The 16,212-nt window shown below is 53.0% G+C and overlaps 1 protein-coding gene across 1 annotated transcript in view; it reads right to left on the bottom strand.

The window, feature by feature from the left end:
• Positions 1 to 9,275: 9,275 nt before the first annotated feature.
• The window catches only part of RIN3 (Ras and Rab interactor 3), a 115,854-nt gene continuing 108,917 nt past the window's right edge, over positions 9,276 to 16,212 (bottom strand). The window contains exons 9-10 of the mRNA XM_090271326.1: positions 13,037 to 13,200; positions 9,276 to 10,375 (exon numbers count right to left, since the gene is read on the bottom strand). Of these exons, the coding sequence (XP_090127452.1) occupies positions 10,058 to 10,375; positions 13,037 to 13,200 (482 nt within the window). The 3' untranslated portion in view covers positions 9,276 to 10,057. The remainder of the gene's footprint in view (positions 10,376 to 13,036; positions 13,201 to 16,212) is intronic.

Below are 16,212 nucleotides of genomic sequence, written 5' to 3'. Positions count from 1 at the left end.
TGGCTGGCTTTCAAAGAAATACAAATACTGAAAAGTAGAATTCTTGAAGGGTGTATCTTAAAAGGCCTCAAGATATGGGTGGTAAAACCTTTTCTAGAATTGTTAAGTGCCCTCTTGATCCTGCTTCTCTCGTGTCCTCCCTGTAGAAAAAAGCATATCTTTACCTGTTTAACAAATACAGAAACCTGAGTGTTCACGGTTCTGAAGGGTCAAGCAGCTGTGTTCCATTTCTCAAATAAAAGGCAGTTTCGTTAGTCGCAATGCCTTGATTTCTATGGTTCATAGGCCCCCAGTAGGAACGGGCTCTTCACCGTTTGTATGAAGCCATTTTCTACTAGATTTCTAATAAGGGTGACCTTTCTAGGTGTGTCACAATGAGGACCAGCATTTTTTTTTTTTCTAATTCAAAATGTAGAAACCTGCTTTCTGGCACATCAGGGGCACAGCACAGAAACATTCAGAGAAAAACCCACTGGCTAGCTAACGTAGGAAAGGCAGGGAAAACACTCAGTTTTGTCCTATTAGTTTTTAAAAAATTGGTTCCCTTTCTTCCTTAAAAGGTGATTCAATGAGCTTTCTAAATATTTTGAACTTATGGCTTAAACATATCTTAGGGGTTTTAATCCATTGCACTTTTTGAAGCTCAGAGAGTCCTTTTTTATGGCCAATTGAATCATCCAGGTTTATTCCCCAAAGCCTTTTGACATGACCCTAGTAAACTGATAGCTTCCTTCCTATGTGGTATGTCAAGATGATCCATGCTCATTTTGTACATTTCCTGTCCCCAAAATGGGAGCAGTTATTTCTTCAAGAAATCCTGGTTTCTTTTCAAGACAACAATGTAAGCGCTAGTATTGTTTCTAGGTCTTTTCTATGGACAGAGGCAGAGGAAATACTATGTATATATATGCATGTATGTAAGTTATATATGCATGTGATAGAAATACCACAGCAGTTCATACTGTTCAAGACTACTAGATTTTATCATCATCTATATTGTATCTCTTTTCTTCCACATCAAGAATGCTGGTTCTCAAGGGTACAGGGGATGATACCATTAGAATATCTCAAAATAATACTGATATTACCATCCATGATTATAATTACAGAAAAAAAAATGATATCCCATCCTCATTCTCCACTTTTTAAATCATTGGCACTTTATGTACATTGTTAGTGCACATAGCCGTTGTAGAAAAGGAAACACTAATCATCGTTCACTAAGTGGCTTATATGAAAATAGCACAGAAGTATAATAATATAACAGTGAATATTAACCTAACAAAAATCACTGTACAGCTGTATTGGGGATTGGGAACACCCCCTCCCCGCACACAGACAACGTGCATTTGCAGCGGTGTGAAAGGCAGTGTGTGTGTAAAACTAAATTCTCCTCCTCTATGGTAGGAAGTGAGAAGCCAACAAGTAGTTCTGTAAGGATGCTATTTAGAGATAAACGATCAGATGAAACAATTCAGAGTATTCTCTAGGGTGAAGGAATTGGGTGGGGCCAGGAGAAAGGGATTGCTCTATTTCAAAACAAGTCTTGTAGAGATTTTTGCATATACTGATTTGATTTAAAAAAACTAATTTAAAAATTACACTAAGTACAGGATATTCAAAACGATGGCTTAGGTTTGGACAGACATTTTGATTCAGGGGAGTACAGAGAGATTTCAAGCATCCAAAAGCTCTAGCAAGAAGCTCACTGGGCCCTCCCTCCACCCTGTAGAACTGAACTTGAGGTAACAGGCCACTGGCCACTTGCCAAGCTGCTGATGGGGGGAATATTGATCCGCAAGCCTACAGCACCACCATTGACTGTGAGTTTCTCTCCTTGCGAGGCGCTCTAGAGAAGAACAAAGAAAGACCCCCAGTGCTGTGTATCTCTGCTGCCCCACCACACTGTTCACGGTCCACCATTCTTTGTTCTTTTTAAAAAATTGCAAGCAGAAATTTCAGAGACCAGTCAAAAAGCTTTCTATGAGCTTTAATCTCTGCTAAATGCCACATCCAACTGATACTTGATTTTTATCCACATGAATTTCAACCTTCAGCCGGAAAGTGGGGCACAAATGTCAACATCTCCATCTAAAGGCTTCCTGGGCCCAGGGCCCGTGTTGCTGGTGCACTGACTGGGGAACATGAACTGGGGGGAGGGGGGCACTGCTGGAGGGAAGGGGGTCCCAGGCAGAGGGGGTTAAAGGGAGGAAAATCGGGACAACTGTAATAACATAATAAAATATACTTCAAAAGGAAAAAGAGACGGTTGAGAAGAAGGGCTTGCAGGATTCAGCAGAACTCCTGAGAGTTCAAGAGAATGGATCACGCGACCAACCTGTTGGTGACCTTCCCAGGGCAGAGGTGGGGGCCCAACTCAGGCCTTGAAGTCATCACACTTCATTTTGCCACAAAATAGGGCCCAAGCAGGGCACATGTACATGCTGTTCCTCTGGGCAGAGGCTCTGATGTTGAGTGGAAGGCACAGTGGCTGTGTCTGGCCTACTTTGCTTGAGGAAATGATCTAAAAATTACATACACCCGGATGTTTCCGTAAGAGACCCCCAACACATTCTTTTCTACATCAGTTAACAGGTTTGCTCAATTAACATGCTTATTTCCATAGATGCCTTCAGCAGATCACATGACAATGTGGACAGAACAAGAGGGCAAGGGCCCAGGGGGAAGGGCAAGGACGCGAGGGGCTTTTTACGGTTTGTGGAGACGTGACCACCAGCAGCTCACTGTGCTTGTGACTAACAACAGCAGCGTGGACATCCAAACCTCACCATGGAGAGGTCTGTAGCTGAACTTCACATTCTGGAAAATACGCAGGAACGAAAATACGCCTGGACTTTGGCTATCCCTCCACGCTGAGCATGCCAGTCATCACAGCATCAAGTGACTCAGGATGTGTAGAGACTGCATTTTCCCCATTCAAGAGTCGTTTGGGTTGATGGGAGGCAGGGTTTCCAACTTCAAGTTCACAGTCTTCAAGAGCTGTCTTCCAGGACCCACGCCACTTTTTCACACACTTAGTGCAGCCAAAGTTGCCTTTCCAGAAGGGCACATACTGTCATTAACAATAAGTGTTCGCATCATGTTTCGCAGCTTTTATTGTGGTTTCACACATGAAATCACACGCTGTGGGTCTGAGCTGTGGTTGCTTATCAGGATCGCTGGGAGCATGTAGAAAAAATCAGCACGTCTAGGCTGCAGCGCTAGAGTTCTGATTCTGGTTGTCCAGGGTGAGGCCCAGGCACTGGAATTAGAGCTGCTGAGATGATTCTAACAAATGGCGAGCTTTGAGAATCACTGCTCTGACAGCTTCTCAACACACACAGGACAAAAACTGGGGTCCCTCTTGTGGCCACAAGGCCTTACATGATCAGTCTGAGTCACCTCTCCCTGGTCCCTTGCTTACCACATTTCAGACACAGGAGCCTCTTTGCTCTTCTCAAACATACCAACCCAATTTCCATGTCAGGGCATTTTCCCTTGTTATGACCCCTTTCTGGAATGTTCTTCTCCTAGGCATTTGCTTGTCTTGCTCCCTTACTCCATTTAGGTCTCTGCTCAAATGTCACTTCCTCAGAGAAGCCCTCTTGGGCCACTCCATCTAAAGCACCAGCCTGCATTACACTCTGTCCCCTTACTCTGTTTATTTCTTTCTTTATAGCACTTATCAACTTGACATTATATTATATATTTATCAGCTTATCTGGCCTACATCAATGCCTGGGAAACAGTAGAAGCTTAATACATGTTTTTGAATGAATAAAGAACAGATGAGGATAGATGTAAAATAAAGCAAAGTCTTGCATGTAGGGGAAATTGCTTGATACATGTGAGTTTCTTTCCCAACATAAAGTCAGTTGCTTCCACCGGCTGCCCTGTGACGTACTGAGGAGCAGCCACCACTGCTGGAATTTGTATCTGAGCCCCAGAGAGCACAGAAGGCGACTAATGCCAGCCCCAGGGAAGAAACTTCTAGATTTATAAATACTCAGTATCTATGAGGCTTTCTGCTGTGCCGCCATGAAAATGCCCAATAAGGTATTTCTGACATTTACAAAAGCCTTTGGTTGGCACCACATTTTCCCAAGTGTGTTCTCTCTGCTACCTTGCGGCCAAGATGGGGAACTTTCGGAGTTCCTCGCTTAGTCAAAAGGAAAGTTCAGGGCAGCTGGACTTTCCTAGAGCCATTTGTCAAAACACCTGTGCCATCTGCCCAGGCCCCGGTGCTCCTCAGCTTCCACTTTTTAGAAACACGAAGCAGCTGGGGCGACTGCTTGGTTTGGTGGCTTCTGCGATGGGACAGCGGAGAGAGGTGCCTACGGGCCACTCCTGCAGAGTCTGGCCCTGTCTGAATTCTGACACAGCTCTGTTCCTAATCAGTCACAGCTAGACGCTGATGATTTGGTCTGAGCAATCAGTAAATGCCTGTAACCCGCACGAGGGCAGGCTTCCTCTGTTAAGCGCCCTCCGTATCTTAAACCAGTTAGCACAGGGCAGGTGGCTAAACAGTCGTTGAAGGAATGTGGTCATTGCTAGCCCTTACAGAGCACGTACCCTAGATCCTGCACCGCACAACCCCCCACACTTCATACGCATCGGCTCAGAAATCAGGGTGACCAACTCATCCTGGTTTGCTCGGGCTGCCATGACATGGCACCGCACACTGGGGAGCTTTAATAACTCACAGTTTGAGGTCCTGGAAGTCCAAGATCAAGGTGCCATCAGGGTTGGTTTCTGGTGAGACTTCTCTTCCCGGCTTCTCACTGCTTCCTTCTCACTGTGGCAAGCTGGGGAGGCCTCCTTTGCTCTTCTGGGAAGGGCTTAATCCATCCCAGGGCCTCCCTCAGTCCCGGGCTGCCTGAGGTGAGCCCTTAATACTTACTGGACACACGTGGGTTGCAGCTTTTGGTAGCTGAGCGGAGCACACAGGCGCACCTCGTTCTGTTGCGCTTCACAGGTATTGTGGATTTTACAGATTGCAGGCAAGACCCTCCAAAGACTACAGCTCGCTTTACTGAGGAACTCGCTTTATTGGGGTGGTCTGGGACCAAACCCACAACTCCTCCAAGGTGTACCTGTAGCTAAGAATTCTTTCCAGGTTTGAAAACCAAACCAAGGACCTAATTAAGGCTCATGACCAGTGAAGTTTAGTCTCACTGTACTTGGTCTTACAGAAGACTGAAAAGCAGGGGGCAGCAGAGATCATCTCTGGCCAAAGGTACAGTTTAGGGAAGGGCTCCTGGCACCTTTCGCTGGAAACTGCAAAGCTGGGGGGAATCTGTGGTCCTCCCTAAGGAGACAGGGGTCCCACACCCACTGTGGGCTCCCCAGTTTGGAGCACCAGTGCCAGGAAGAAGAGCCCCCACAACATCTGGCTGTGAAAATCAGCAGGGATTCCGTCCCCCCAGGTGAGACAAAAGGCTGCTGGAAACCCAGGTGTCCTCTTAAAGGGCCTGTGCACAGACTCACTCGCTGGCAGGCACTCACCTGGGCTCTGGGAGGGACAGCAGCTTGGGGGAGGGGGTGCCAGAGATGTAGAGGGAGCAACTGGGTTGTGTGGCTTCAGGGCAAGCGCTGGAGGGACAGCCGCCACTGGCCCTGTGTTGAGCCCTCTACTCACACAGCCGGCAGGTGGGCGCCATCTTTCCGGAGTGGAGCCTCCCCCAAACCTGAATCTGCATAGGCCTAGTGAGCACCACTCACCCTACCCTGGTGACCCCCTGAGAGCCTGCCTCACCCAGCTCGCAGAGAGCACGAGGCTATATCACTGGTGAGTCTTATGTGCAGCTGGCAAGTGGGGCAGGCCTTGGGGTGCCCTGTGCCTTTTGCTAAGTGACCCCAGGCCTGGGATTGGTGGCAGCCAGCACAGGCAGCTACCAGCTGTAGATCAGTTTGTAGCTCTTCTCTCTCTCTTTTCTCTCTCCCCCCTCTCTCATGTGGTCCCCTCCAATTCTGTTCTACATGGGAAGGAATTTCCAGACTCCCTGTGCTGCCAACTAGGGCCACGCAGGCCCCGGCCTGACCTGCCCCTTTGGCCTCATCTCCCACACGTCCTCGCTCAGGCCTTCTGTTCGAGCCGCCTTGAAATGACTGGTTACCCAGCATGCAGCGCACTTCTAGTTCACTTTTCTGTGATTTTTCACTTTCTTCCATCTTCCTTGTGAAGAACTATCAAGGGTCTAAGATTTTACCCTACTTGCAAGATACCAAGGCCACCTGCCACAGCGTCGTAGGTGCTGGCAGAAGACACGAGACTCCTGGGACCGAGACAAACGACTGTGCTGCTGGCGCACAGCCTGTGCAAACTTTATGTTTGCTTCAACTCTCCTTGCCCACCAAGTGGAGAGGGGACAGGTGCCAGGGAGGACAGGCTCCCCAAAGCCCTGCTGCCTGCGACCTTCCTGAGAAGGAAGGGCCTGGCTCCTGCCACAGGGCTACCACCTCAGGTGACAATGCAGAGCAACAGGTGGCCCCAGTACCATGTTCCGGCCAACTGAGAGCCCACACAGTGACCACACCCACAAATGTGTGCCAGGCCTTCCCGACGCAGCCTCGGGCCCACCAATGGGGACAGCGGGTCTCAGGGTCTCTGGTCTTCTCTGCCTACCTCACCTGCTGACCTGTCCCCTGTCCCCTCAGCAGAAACGCACGTGTAACTAGGGTGAATTGGGTACCCCACATTGAGGGGAGGCCATCACAGGCCAGGCATCTGCAGGGCCAGTTGGACACTTCATGATGAGCGGGACTTTGCACCCAGGTGTCAGGGCTAGGCCTGGGGGTAGAGGGACAGCAGGGTGAGGACATGCTTGTCTCTGCAGAAGCCCTGGGTGGCTTCTCCCGGCACTGCTGGTTCAGTCTCTGCCCCAGGCTACAGGGTCAGGAGAAGCGGAGGGAAGGAGGGGGCCAGCCCTCCGAGGGGACAGGGGACAAATGCCAGGGAGGGGACACAGATGAGCCCTTGCTTTTTGTCATGGCCTGGGGTCCCATCACCCTTGGACACACACGCACACACACACACACACACACACACATACATACATACATGCATGTGTGCACACACACACACATACATACATGCATGTGTGCACACACACACAGCCCTGGGCTCCTGCCCCCTGGCTCAAGTTTTGGGGAGCAGCTGGGCCTGTTCGCTTGCCTCTGCATCAGGTCAGCCCTCTGGTGTTCACCAGGGCCGGCTGCCTCAGGCAAGTTCACCCAGAGCTGGGTCTTGCGACAGGTACGTCTTAGCTAACTTTGGATTTCTACCAGCAGGTCACTTGGGATGCTGCACGGAGCAGGAAAGAGAACCCTAGCTTTGGGGGGGAGTCAGTCAGCCCTGAGTTCAAGCCTCACTTTGGCTTCTGACTGGCTATGTGACCTTGTCAGCCACCCCTGTTAGGAGCTGAATTGTGTCTCCCTAAGTTCATACGCCGAAGCCCTAAGCCCCAGGACCTTGGGACGTGACGGCGTTTGGAGACAGGGCCTTCAAAGCGTTAACTCAGGTTAAATGAGGTCATATGGGTGGCTGGAATCCCATAGAGCCAGTGTCCTTGGGAGAAGAGGAAAAGACAGCAGGGGTGTCCTGCACAGAGCACAGGCCCTGTGGGGACACAGAGCGCGGAGAGAAGGCCACCATCTGGGGGCCAAGGAGAAGCCAGCTCTGCCGACAGCTTACCTGCAGACTCCCAGCCCGCAGACCTGTGAGAAAATCCATTCTGTTGTTGTTGCAGCTGCTCCTCTGTGGCGCTGCGTTCCGGCAGCCGAGCAGACTCACACCCTCCTTCCTTTGAACCTACTTGTCCTCATCCACAAATACCTCCCTCAAACGGCCATGGTGCAGATTGAATAAAATTATGCAGGGATCGCTAACAGCACCAGGCAGTCCCCGATCAGCATGTGTAACGGCCTGTCTCGGGGCCCCCATGCCCGAGGTTGTCCATCACACCTTCTTTGGGGCAGAGGCATCTGGATGACGGGGCCTCCAGGTGGCCCCACCGCTCCTCTGCTGGTCTCTTCTAATGATGGGTGGACCCCAGCCCTGGCCTCAGGACGGTGGGCCTGGTGTACACCCTCACACACACATGTACACACACACACACTCACTCACCCCCCCCCCCCCCCCACAGTGTTCTGACAGTGGTCCCCTCAGGCCAGCTTACTGGCTGGCTTGGCTCTCTTCCTGGGAGCTTAACATAATACCCTCAGGGCTGGGCTGGTCCTCAATCCACCCTCTGAATCCCGCCCCACCCGGGCAAGGGGTGCTTGGGTAGATGGGCCCCGCCCTGACCTTCTCCACCAGTCTCAGGCCTTGTTGGAGGCAGTGGGCACGCTGCCTTACAGCTCTGGGCTGCAGGGAGTACTGGAAGCTCAGGGAAGGGACAGGGTCTGCAGAAGGTGACAGCAACCTGGGATCATGGCTGGCTGCCCTCAGCTTCTGGGTTTGCCTGTTTTCTCATGTCTGTTACACCGATCCCCAGCCTGGAAAGTTCTCCAGGGCTGGCTGCATCTGGAGCAACCCCCACATGTCACACAGGGCTGGCCTGGAGCCAGAGTCCTACAGGTGTTTGCTGACTGGCTGAATGAGCTGGCTGATGGCCCGGAGTTTAATTCAGGTAGGTCCAGCTGACCTCCAGTGGGCGCTCTGCTCATTGCTATTCATGCAAACTTTGCCTTATTCTCTGCTGTTTCCCAGGCCCTGGAGGAATGCTGACATTTAGCGGCCACTCCACAGATACATATTTGAAATCAATGCTGCGGATACAAACATGAATGATCCAAAGCTGGTGGAGAACACAGAAGTAGCAACAGACAACTGCAATCCGATGAGACCTCTCTTATGAGAGAGATGAGCCTGGGGGGCTGAGGGAATGTGGCCAAGAGCTATCTGGTCAGCCCAAGAAGTCAGAGAAGCCTTCCTGGAGGAGGTGGGCTTTGGTGAATAGGATGTTTGACCAGGTAAAGGCTCTAGGGAATGGTATTGCTGGGATAGTTAGCAGAGGCAGGAAGGTGAGAGACTGGGAAATAACCCAGAGGTCAGAATGATGGGAACCAAGGTGACGAGGAGGCAGGAGATGACCAGGCTGAGGGGCACAAAGGGGCCAGGGCCCTGAGGGCTGAGGGTACACTGCAAATTCTCAAAAGATAGGGCCCTCAGTGGAAAGCAGGGGGTCTTCTGAACTCTACCTGGGAAGGGAGTTAGGCTGTTAATGGGCTGCCTGGCTGGCGAAGCAGGGCTTCAGACCCTTGAGAAAAGGAGATACCAGTTTAAAAGGGCTTTTATTAAATTCTCTCCACATGGTGTCTCTTGCCACAGCCCTGGGGTGTCTACCAGGGAAGGAAAGGGCCCTGTCAGTGTTCCCGTGTGGCCGAGGCCAGGCTTGTCCGTGCAGCCATGGAGCTGGCCTCATTTGGTGGCCCCGGTGTATGTCTCACTGCATCTGGAGGTGTTCAGAGCTGCAGGAGAGACTGGGTGCTAATAGCTGAGGGCAGGCTCTGGGGCAGGGAGGGGGGGGGGCTGTCTCTTCACGCACACCTGGAGAGATACTCCTGAGATCCTGGGCACATCCGAAATGTCCCAGTGCCATCCTGGAGGCTCAGGGGAGACTTTGGATTGGGCGGCCATGGTGGGTAAGGCAGAGCGCTGTCTGTGAACAGGGGCCGGGCCTGAGCTCTTTGTGCTGCAGCTGGCTGGAGAGTCCCTGGTCTCTGAGCCCCGGTCTCCCTTTCTGCCTCACGAGTACCTTGGCCTCCCAGTGCTATGGCTCTCCTTCAGGAAGCACACACTTGGCCACTGATTCTTGTCATTTTCACAACTATCCTGCCACAGTGGCCTAGGCATGCCCGGTGGGTGGCAGGCATATTTGGCACGTCGGCATCCATGTTGAGAGCATGTGTGGTCAGAGGTGGGGCTCCTGCATATTATGAGGAGGCGCAGCTGAGTGTGAGCGTGTGGGGTGAGCGAGTGTGACCCCCGTTTGCCCGCTTCTCTGCCCAGCCAGCCTTGGTAAACACTGCCACTGAAGGGTCGGCGGCCCTGGGCTCACAGGAAGTTGGGTTCCTGCACCACGAGGCAGGGCGGGTCCCCGCCGCCGCCGCCGTCCAGGGGCCGGTACACAAAGTGGAAGTCGCGCTTGGGCTCGCTCCGCAGCAGATAGCCCTTGATGTGGTGCGGCAGCGAGTCGTCCGCCAGCTGGAAGCAGCGCCCGTCCACCAGCACGAAGAGCTTGTGGTCCTGGGGCTGCGTCACCTCGAACTTATCCGCGCACTGAGCGCAGAGCGCCGTGGCCAGGGTGTCCGACCGCGACGCCAGTGTCCGTGACTGGTGCTCGGGCTCCAGGTACGACACGCAGATGAAGTCCTGCGGGGTGAAACGGAGGGGGCTTGTGTCACCGGAGCGGCAAGCGGGCGTCCTGTCTCGCCCCCACCCCAACGCTGGGAGCTTGGACAGGGATGAGGAGCTGAGTGGCCCTGGACAAGACCTTTTCCCTTTCTGGGCCCTAGACTCCTCTCTGTAGAGATGGGGTTGTAGGAGCGGCCGTGAGGCTGGAAGTCAGGGTACCTGTCTGTGGCTGACCCTGCCGTGGGACCGAAGGTAAGACCCTTCCCTCTCTGAGCCTCACCTCTCAGTGGGGCGGACCATCCCGACTCAGTAGCTTTGCCTTGGCAATGAGTGAGCGCGGCCCCTGGTGGCCAGTGCAGGGGCTCGCTACCATTGATTCACCTCACTTCCTCCTCCTCTCTGCAGTCCTGCACCCCAGGGGCAACCGGGGCAGGAGGGGCCGTGTAAATGAGAGTGGGGGCAGATCCCAGCCCCAGCATCCCACGGACTGCTAAGGCAGGCAGAACAGTTCAGCCCTTAGGGCTGGAAGAGCCTGGGGTTGGGGGAAAGCTGGAGGTGGGGGAGGCTTAGGGCAGGGGAATGATCTGGGGGTAGAGGAGGGAGGAAAAGGGTTGCTGGAAGGGGGAGGGGAGCTGGGCCTGAAAGGTGGGGGGTTTAGGCCAGGGGGAGAGGGGCAGGCAGGGGGAGGCGGTGCCTGTGTGGCTAGGGATGGGAGCACCCCTGTGAACACACACAAGGCATTTCCAGCTTCCTCTACCAGCGGGGGAGGGAGGACCACCAGGTGGAAGGAAAGGCCCTCCAGTCCCCACCTGGCTTTGAATCTGCTCCCACTCGCTATGTGCCCTTGACCTCCTGGGGCCCCCGTTTCTTCCACTGTAAATGGGGGTAACACCAGTCCTCACACCATGGCTGTGAAGAAGCATGTAAAACCATCTCGGAGCCTGGAAGAGTCCCTTCCCCAAGTACCCTGAGGGCAGGTAGGAAGGGTTTGTGTGAGAGCATCACTGAGATCACCCCTTTCTCCCAGGAGGAGGAGCCCAGCTCACTCCCTTGGGTGCTAGAGGCTGCCTGTGCTCTCTTGTCCCCCATTAGGCCTCCCAAGGGCCCTTTATACCTACTGAGGACTGTCGGGCTCTGGGCTTTCACTCCCAGGGAAGGAAGGGATTTAAGGTGTGGGGTGCAGAGGAGGCACGGGGAGGGGACAGAGGGTGATGCCCTCCCAAGACAGTGCTGAGGGGCTCCTTGGTCCTGACCCAGGCCTCTCTCCTAAGCTTCGCCTCCCGAGGGGAGGCACTGATGCTGTCTGGCTTAGCACCGGGAACCCGCAGGGTGGAAGCAAGAAGGAAGGAATGCATGGGTCAGGCTTGAACCAAGAGTGCCCATATATCCAAGAGCTGGTGGAGGGAAAAGTGCCCCGGGGGTGGGGTGGGGAGCAGAGTTGTGCTGGAGCTGGCTCTTGCCAATTCATGCTGGCTCATACTAGCTTGAGAGCCAGTTACTAGACATTATCAAGACACCACTGGTCAGCAGAGGGGGGAACATCAGCTTGGCAGCCTAGAGCACGTACTGGCAGAGCTCATCTGGTCCACAGTCCACCTGTGCTGATAGAGAAACTGAGTCCCACAGAGGGGCAGGGACTACTCAGGGTCACACAGCAAGCTAGTACACAGCTGAGTCCAGACCTCGGGCCTTCTGCCTCCCTGGCCTGGTCTCTTCTCATTATGGATGGGCCATCTTGAAAGCCAGGGCTGGGGTTCAGGTCCAGTGTGCTCTGGGTGCTGGGGAAGTGAGTCTGTACAGCTATTTATGTCTCTGGATTGCTGCTTGCAAGGTTCACTGTCCTAACTCCTTCTGTTTTGTACACACCCCATTCCCACTCTGGCCCAGGCCCAGGGCTTGGAGCCCCTGAGATGTGTGCATCACGGGCCCTCCCTCCCTGGATGACAGCTTCTTCATACATAGAAGGTCACAATATGGTGTGATACACGCTGTAATGGGGAGAGTAGCAGCAGGAAGCGCAGGGCAGGGAATCTCACTGGGGTTGCAGGGAATGGAAGACAGGTGCGGGGTCAGGGAAGAAACTGGGTGGGCACGTGGCAGCCAGTGAGGCAGAGACAGACCAGCATGGGCAGGGACTGAGTGCCGGGGAGTTGAGCTCAGCGTGATTTGATGCAGCCTGGGGGTGTGGGGTGATGGGGTGGAGGAGGAGCAAGGAGTCTGGCCACCAGTGGGGCTTGAATACTGAGTTTGTATAGCGAGGGGTGGGAAGGATGGGACGCTGGATTGCAGGGGACAGGACCTGCATGGCTGCTGCATTTGTCCAGGGGCCTAGGGGCAAGGCTGTGGATCAGCGCGTGGGCTCCCTAAAAGTGGGGCTGGCACGACTTATATCCACATCTCCGGCGACCACAGGGTGTGAGGACGTAGTAGGTGCTAAGGAATGCTGGATAAAAGCTTCATTCCCCCTATCCCGGTCTTGTCTGCCCAACTAGATCACCAGTGCCTGGTGATACTTTCCTAGGGCCCCCTCCCCTGGAAGCGGGCACAGGGCTGGGCACACACTGGCAGGCAGGGGCTGGCCGGCCAGAATAGTCAGTCGGTGTCAGGCTCCTGAGCCTGCGGGCAGTGGGGATGGTGTCTGAGGCATGGCCTCCCCCCATCCTCTGGCGCAGGCGTTACCTGCACGGAGGAGCGGGAGGCCCGGGCCTTGTTGAGCGTGCGCCGGCGCTCCCAGCGGTGGATGGAGTCCTGCACCTCCACGCTCAGCTGCCGGGTCACCGTGATCTTGTCGTAGTTCTTGATGTGCTCCAGGGCCCCGTAGGTGGTGGTCAGATAGTAGGAACCTGCGCGGACAAGGGTGTGCAGCCTGAGCTAGGACCGCCAGGGCCCACCCACGAAGGGATGGAGCCCGTTCCAGCAAGGCCTGCCCCTCCCACCACCCCGGCTCCACCCACCGCTGCCGCTGGGGCTACATCTGCAGAACCATCATGGCCTGGAGCTTCAGACCCTCGCCCACCCCGCAGCCTCAGGAACTTCCCCAAGTCCAGCCCGAGCTGTCAGGCCCTGCTCACTGGCTCGCCTTTGAGATAGAACTCTTGCTTATTTTTAAAATGATGTTTTGTATTTTAAAGGATAAAAAAAACCTGATCATCCCAAGGGTGCCTGGGAGACATGGGGGGGCGGGGCGGTAGATGGGGTCGGGTGGGCAGAGCAGGAGACTTCTCTCTGTGTATACACACACACACAAATATATATAGTGATATATATACCCTATGCTAAAAAATAAATTTTAAAAGATATTGAGAAAATTTTAATTATAGTAATAAGATTTTGAAGATTTAAAGTAAAAAGTTTGAACCACTCATTCCTCCATTTCTTTTTACCTTCTTAAGTTAATTCACCTGTATTCCTAATATTTAATGTCTCCTAAAGTAATTTAAGCTTTGACATACTTCAGACTGCAAAATTTACATAAAGTTTTAAGATAAAAGACAACAATTTGCACAGATGCTTACAAGTTCACTCTCCTTAGTGTGTTAGGGGCTCTGGTTAACATGTTGGAGAACCACTAGCCTCGTTGAGCCCCTCACTTTAGAGAGGGAGGGTGATTTTCGTGGGGTTCCCTTGCACTAATGCCCCCCCCACCCTTTAAATAACAGGACAATGATTTTTGACCTGAGGCCAGTTCTCCTAGAGACCCATCCAAATCTCATCTTCTCTTCCTTCCTAACTAACTTAACACTACTTTTTAGGGGGTGGGGGGAGTAACAACCAATTGAAAATGCTCACTGCCCAGACTCCCTTGCAACTCAGGGTAGAGGGCAGGAGACCCCGTTCTGGCTACTTAGATGTAAGTGGGAGTCCCAGGGTGGGGCTTCCAGGAAAACCTTTCAAAGGGGCAGGCTCTGGGGTGGTGAACACACAATGCAATATACAGATGACATGCTATAGCATGGTACACCTGAAACCTATATAATGTCACCTCAATAAATTCAATTATACATAAATGAATAAATAAGTAAATAGTAGCTTCTATTCATTTTTTATTTTTTAAAGGAAAGGGGCAGACTCAGTGATGTGTTCCTTTGGGTTTTGCCCTTTCCCTTCCTCCTGCCTGGGACACAGAAGTGAACCCAGAGGCACAGCGGCTGTTTTGTGACCAGAGGTGACAGGCACAGAGACAAAGGCTCACATCCTAAAGAACAAGGGAAAGAGCTGGGTCCCTAATTTCCTGACAGCGGGGCTAAAAACTCCCATCATTATCAGCCTCTTGGGGGCAGGAGACCAAACAGCCCTTCACTCTGATTTAAACCATTATTAGCTGCATCATGAGTTATTTGCATCTTAACGCATTCCTAGCTTACATTGCATGAAGCTGCCTGTATATACCTACAAATTCTACAACCAACATGGGAAAAGATCACGCCCTGGCTGAAACTGGTGGGGGGTCAGATAAAGGGGTATATGACCACAGGATCATTCCCCCGTTCCTAGCAATGTAGGAAAGAGACCTCTTTTTTAAAAAAGAAGTATGTCAAGGCCAGCCCAGAACGTGCGGCTTGGAGCCCCTCATCCGAGAAGGGCAGTTAACCACCATGGGTCTCCTTTCTCAGTGATGCACAAAGCCTGCATGTGCCAGGAAGCCTTTCCTGGCGACTACAGCTCTTGCTGCCCAAATGTCCCTGTCCTTTTGCTGGCGTGTCTGGAGGATCTTGTTTCTCATCCGTGACCCTGTCTCCCTGCCTAGGATCGGAGGGGCTGAGTGCCGTGCACTGATGGAGAGCACACAGTTTTGGAGTCAGGGAGCAGGATCTAGGTCTTTGCCCTTCAGCAGCCAGCCCTGTAATCCCAGGTGAGTTAGTGTCCTGTTTCCTCCTCTGCAAAGCCCCAATGTCAATGTGAAAGTAAAGGAGATGAGTACACATAGGTGTGGTGCTTAGTAACAGGTAACGCGTGGTGGTTAGGTGACCTGAGGGAGGGGCTCTGGGGGTTCTCACCCTCACAGAAGGGAGAGGAACTCCAAGCCTGGCAGCCCACTCCTCTTGCTCATGCCTTGCTTTTTCACAGCCCACGCGGCCCTCCCAAGCGCTTCCCTTGGCCCTCGGGGCCATGCAGTGCCATGGAGGACCACTAGGTGGCAGGCGACTCCTCCACAGTGACGTTTAAGGCTAGTTCTCTTTGGGGAGAGTGTTGCCCGCGAATGGGAAAAACTCACTGTCCCTATTAAGATATTAGCCCAGCAAGGCCAGCTGTCAGCCAGCGTGGAGACTGGACATGGGCGAATGAGTTCATGAGGGTGCTTGTGGGAGAGGTTTGGATTTTGAGCTGGCTCCAGCCAGGTGCCCATGGCGGCCTGGGTCTCCCACCTGTCCCATGATCGTGCAGTGGTGGTGGAGCTGCAGAAGGGGGCTGGGGCCCATCAGCCTAACGCTTTGGCCCTCTCTACTTCCGATCTTCCCCACCCTGATGTACCCTGATTTCTCACACCCAATATGCTTGCTGCAAAGAAAGGGGGACCCCGTCACTTGTCCTTTGCCAAACTGCAGTACATGGAATGAACATGAAGGTCCCATAGTGCACAGACCCTGGAGTTGCTTGCAGGCTTTTTGTTGAATGCAGAACTGTTTGCTCGTATGAAGTGTGAAAACATGAGGAGGCAGAGCCCAGTTCCATTACTCCTCCGGCCTCTAGGTACCTCTGTAGGACACCCCCAATTCCAGCCCAATACCTTCACTTTCCTGAGCCAGAGAGGTTAAGCGACTTGCCCAAGGTCTCCAACCAATCATAGGCAGAACTGGAACTGAAATTCAGCCTCCATACCGCTCTTTTTACTACATCCTGTGTTACTTCTCCTC

This window comes from Furipterus horrens, unplaced genomic scaffold (assembly GCF_987537825.1).
Source record: "Furipterus horrens unplaced genomic scaffold, mFurHor1.1.pri manual_scaffold_3, whole genome shotgun sequence".
Taxonomy (NCBI): Eukaryota; Metazoa; Chordata; class Mammalia; order Chiroptera; family Furipteridae; genus Furipterus; species Furipterus horrens.
This window is presented reverse-complemented; position numbering and strand designations above follow the sequence as displayed.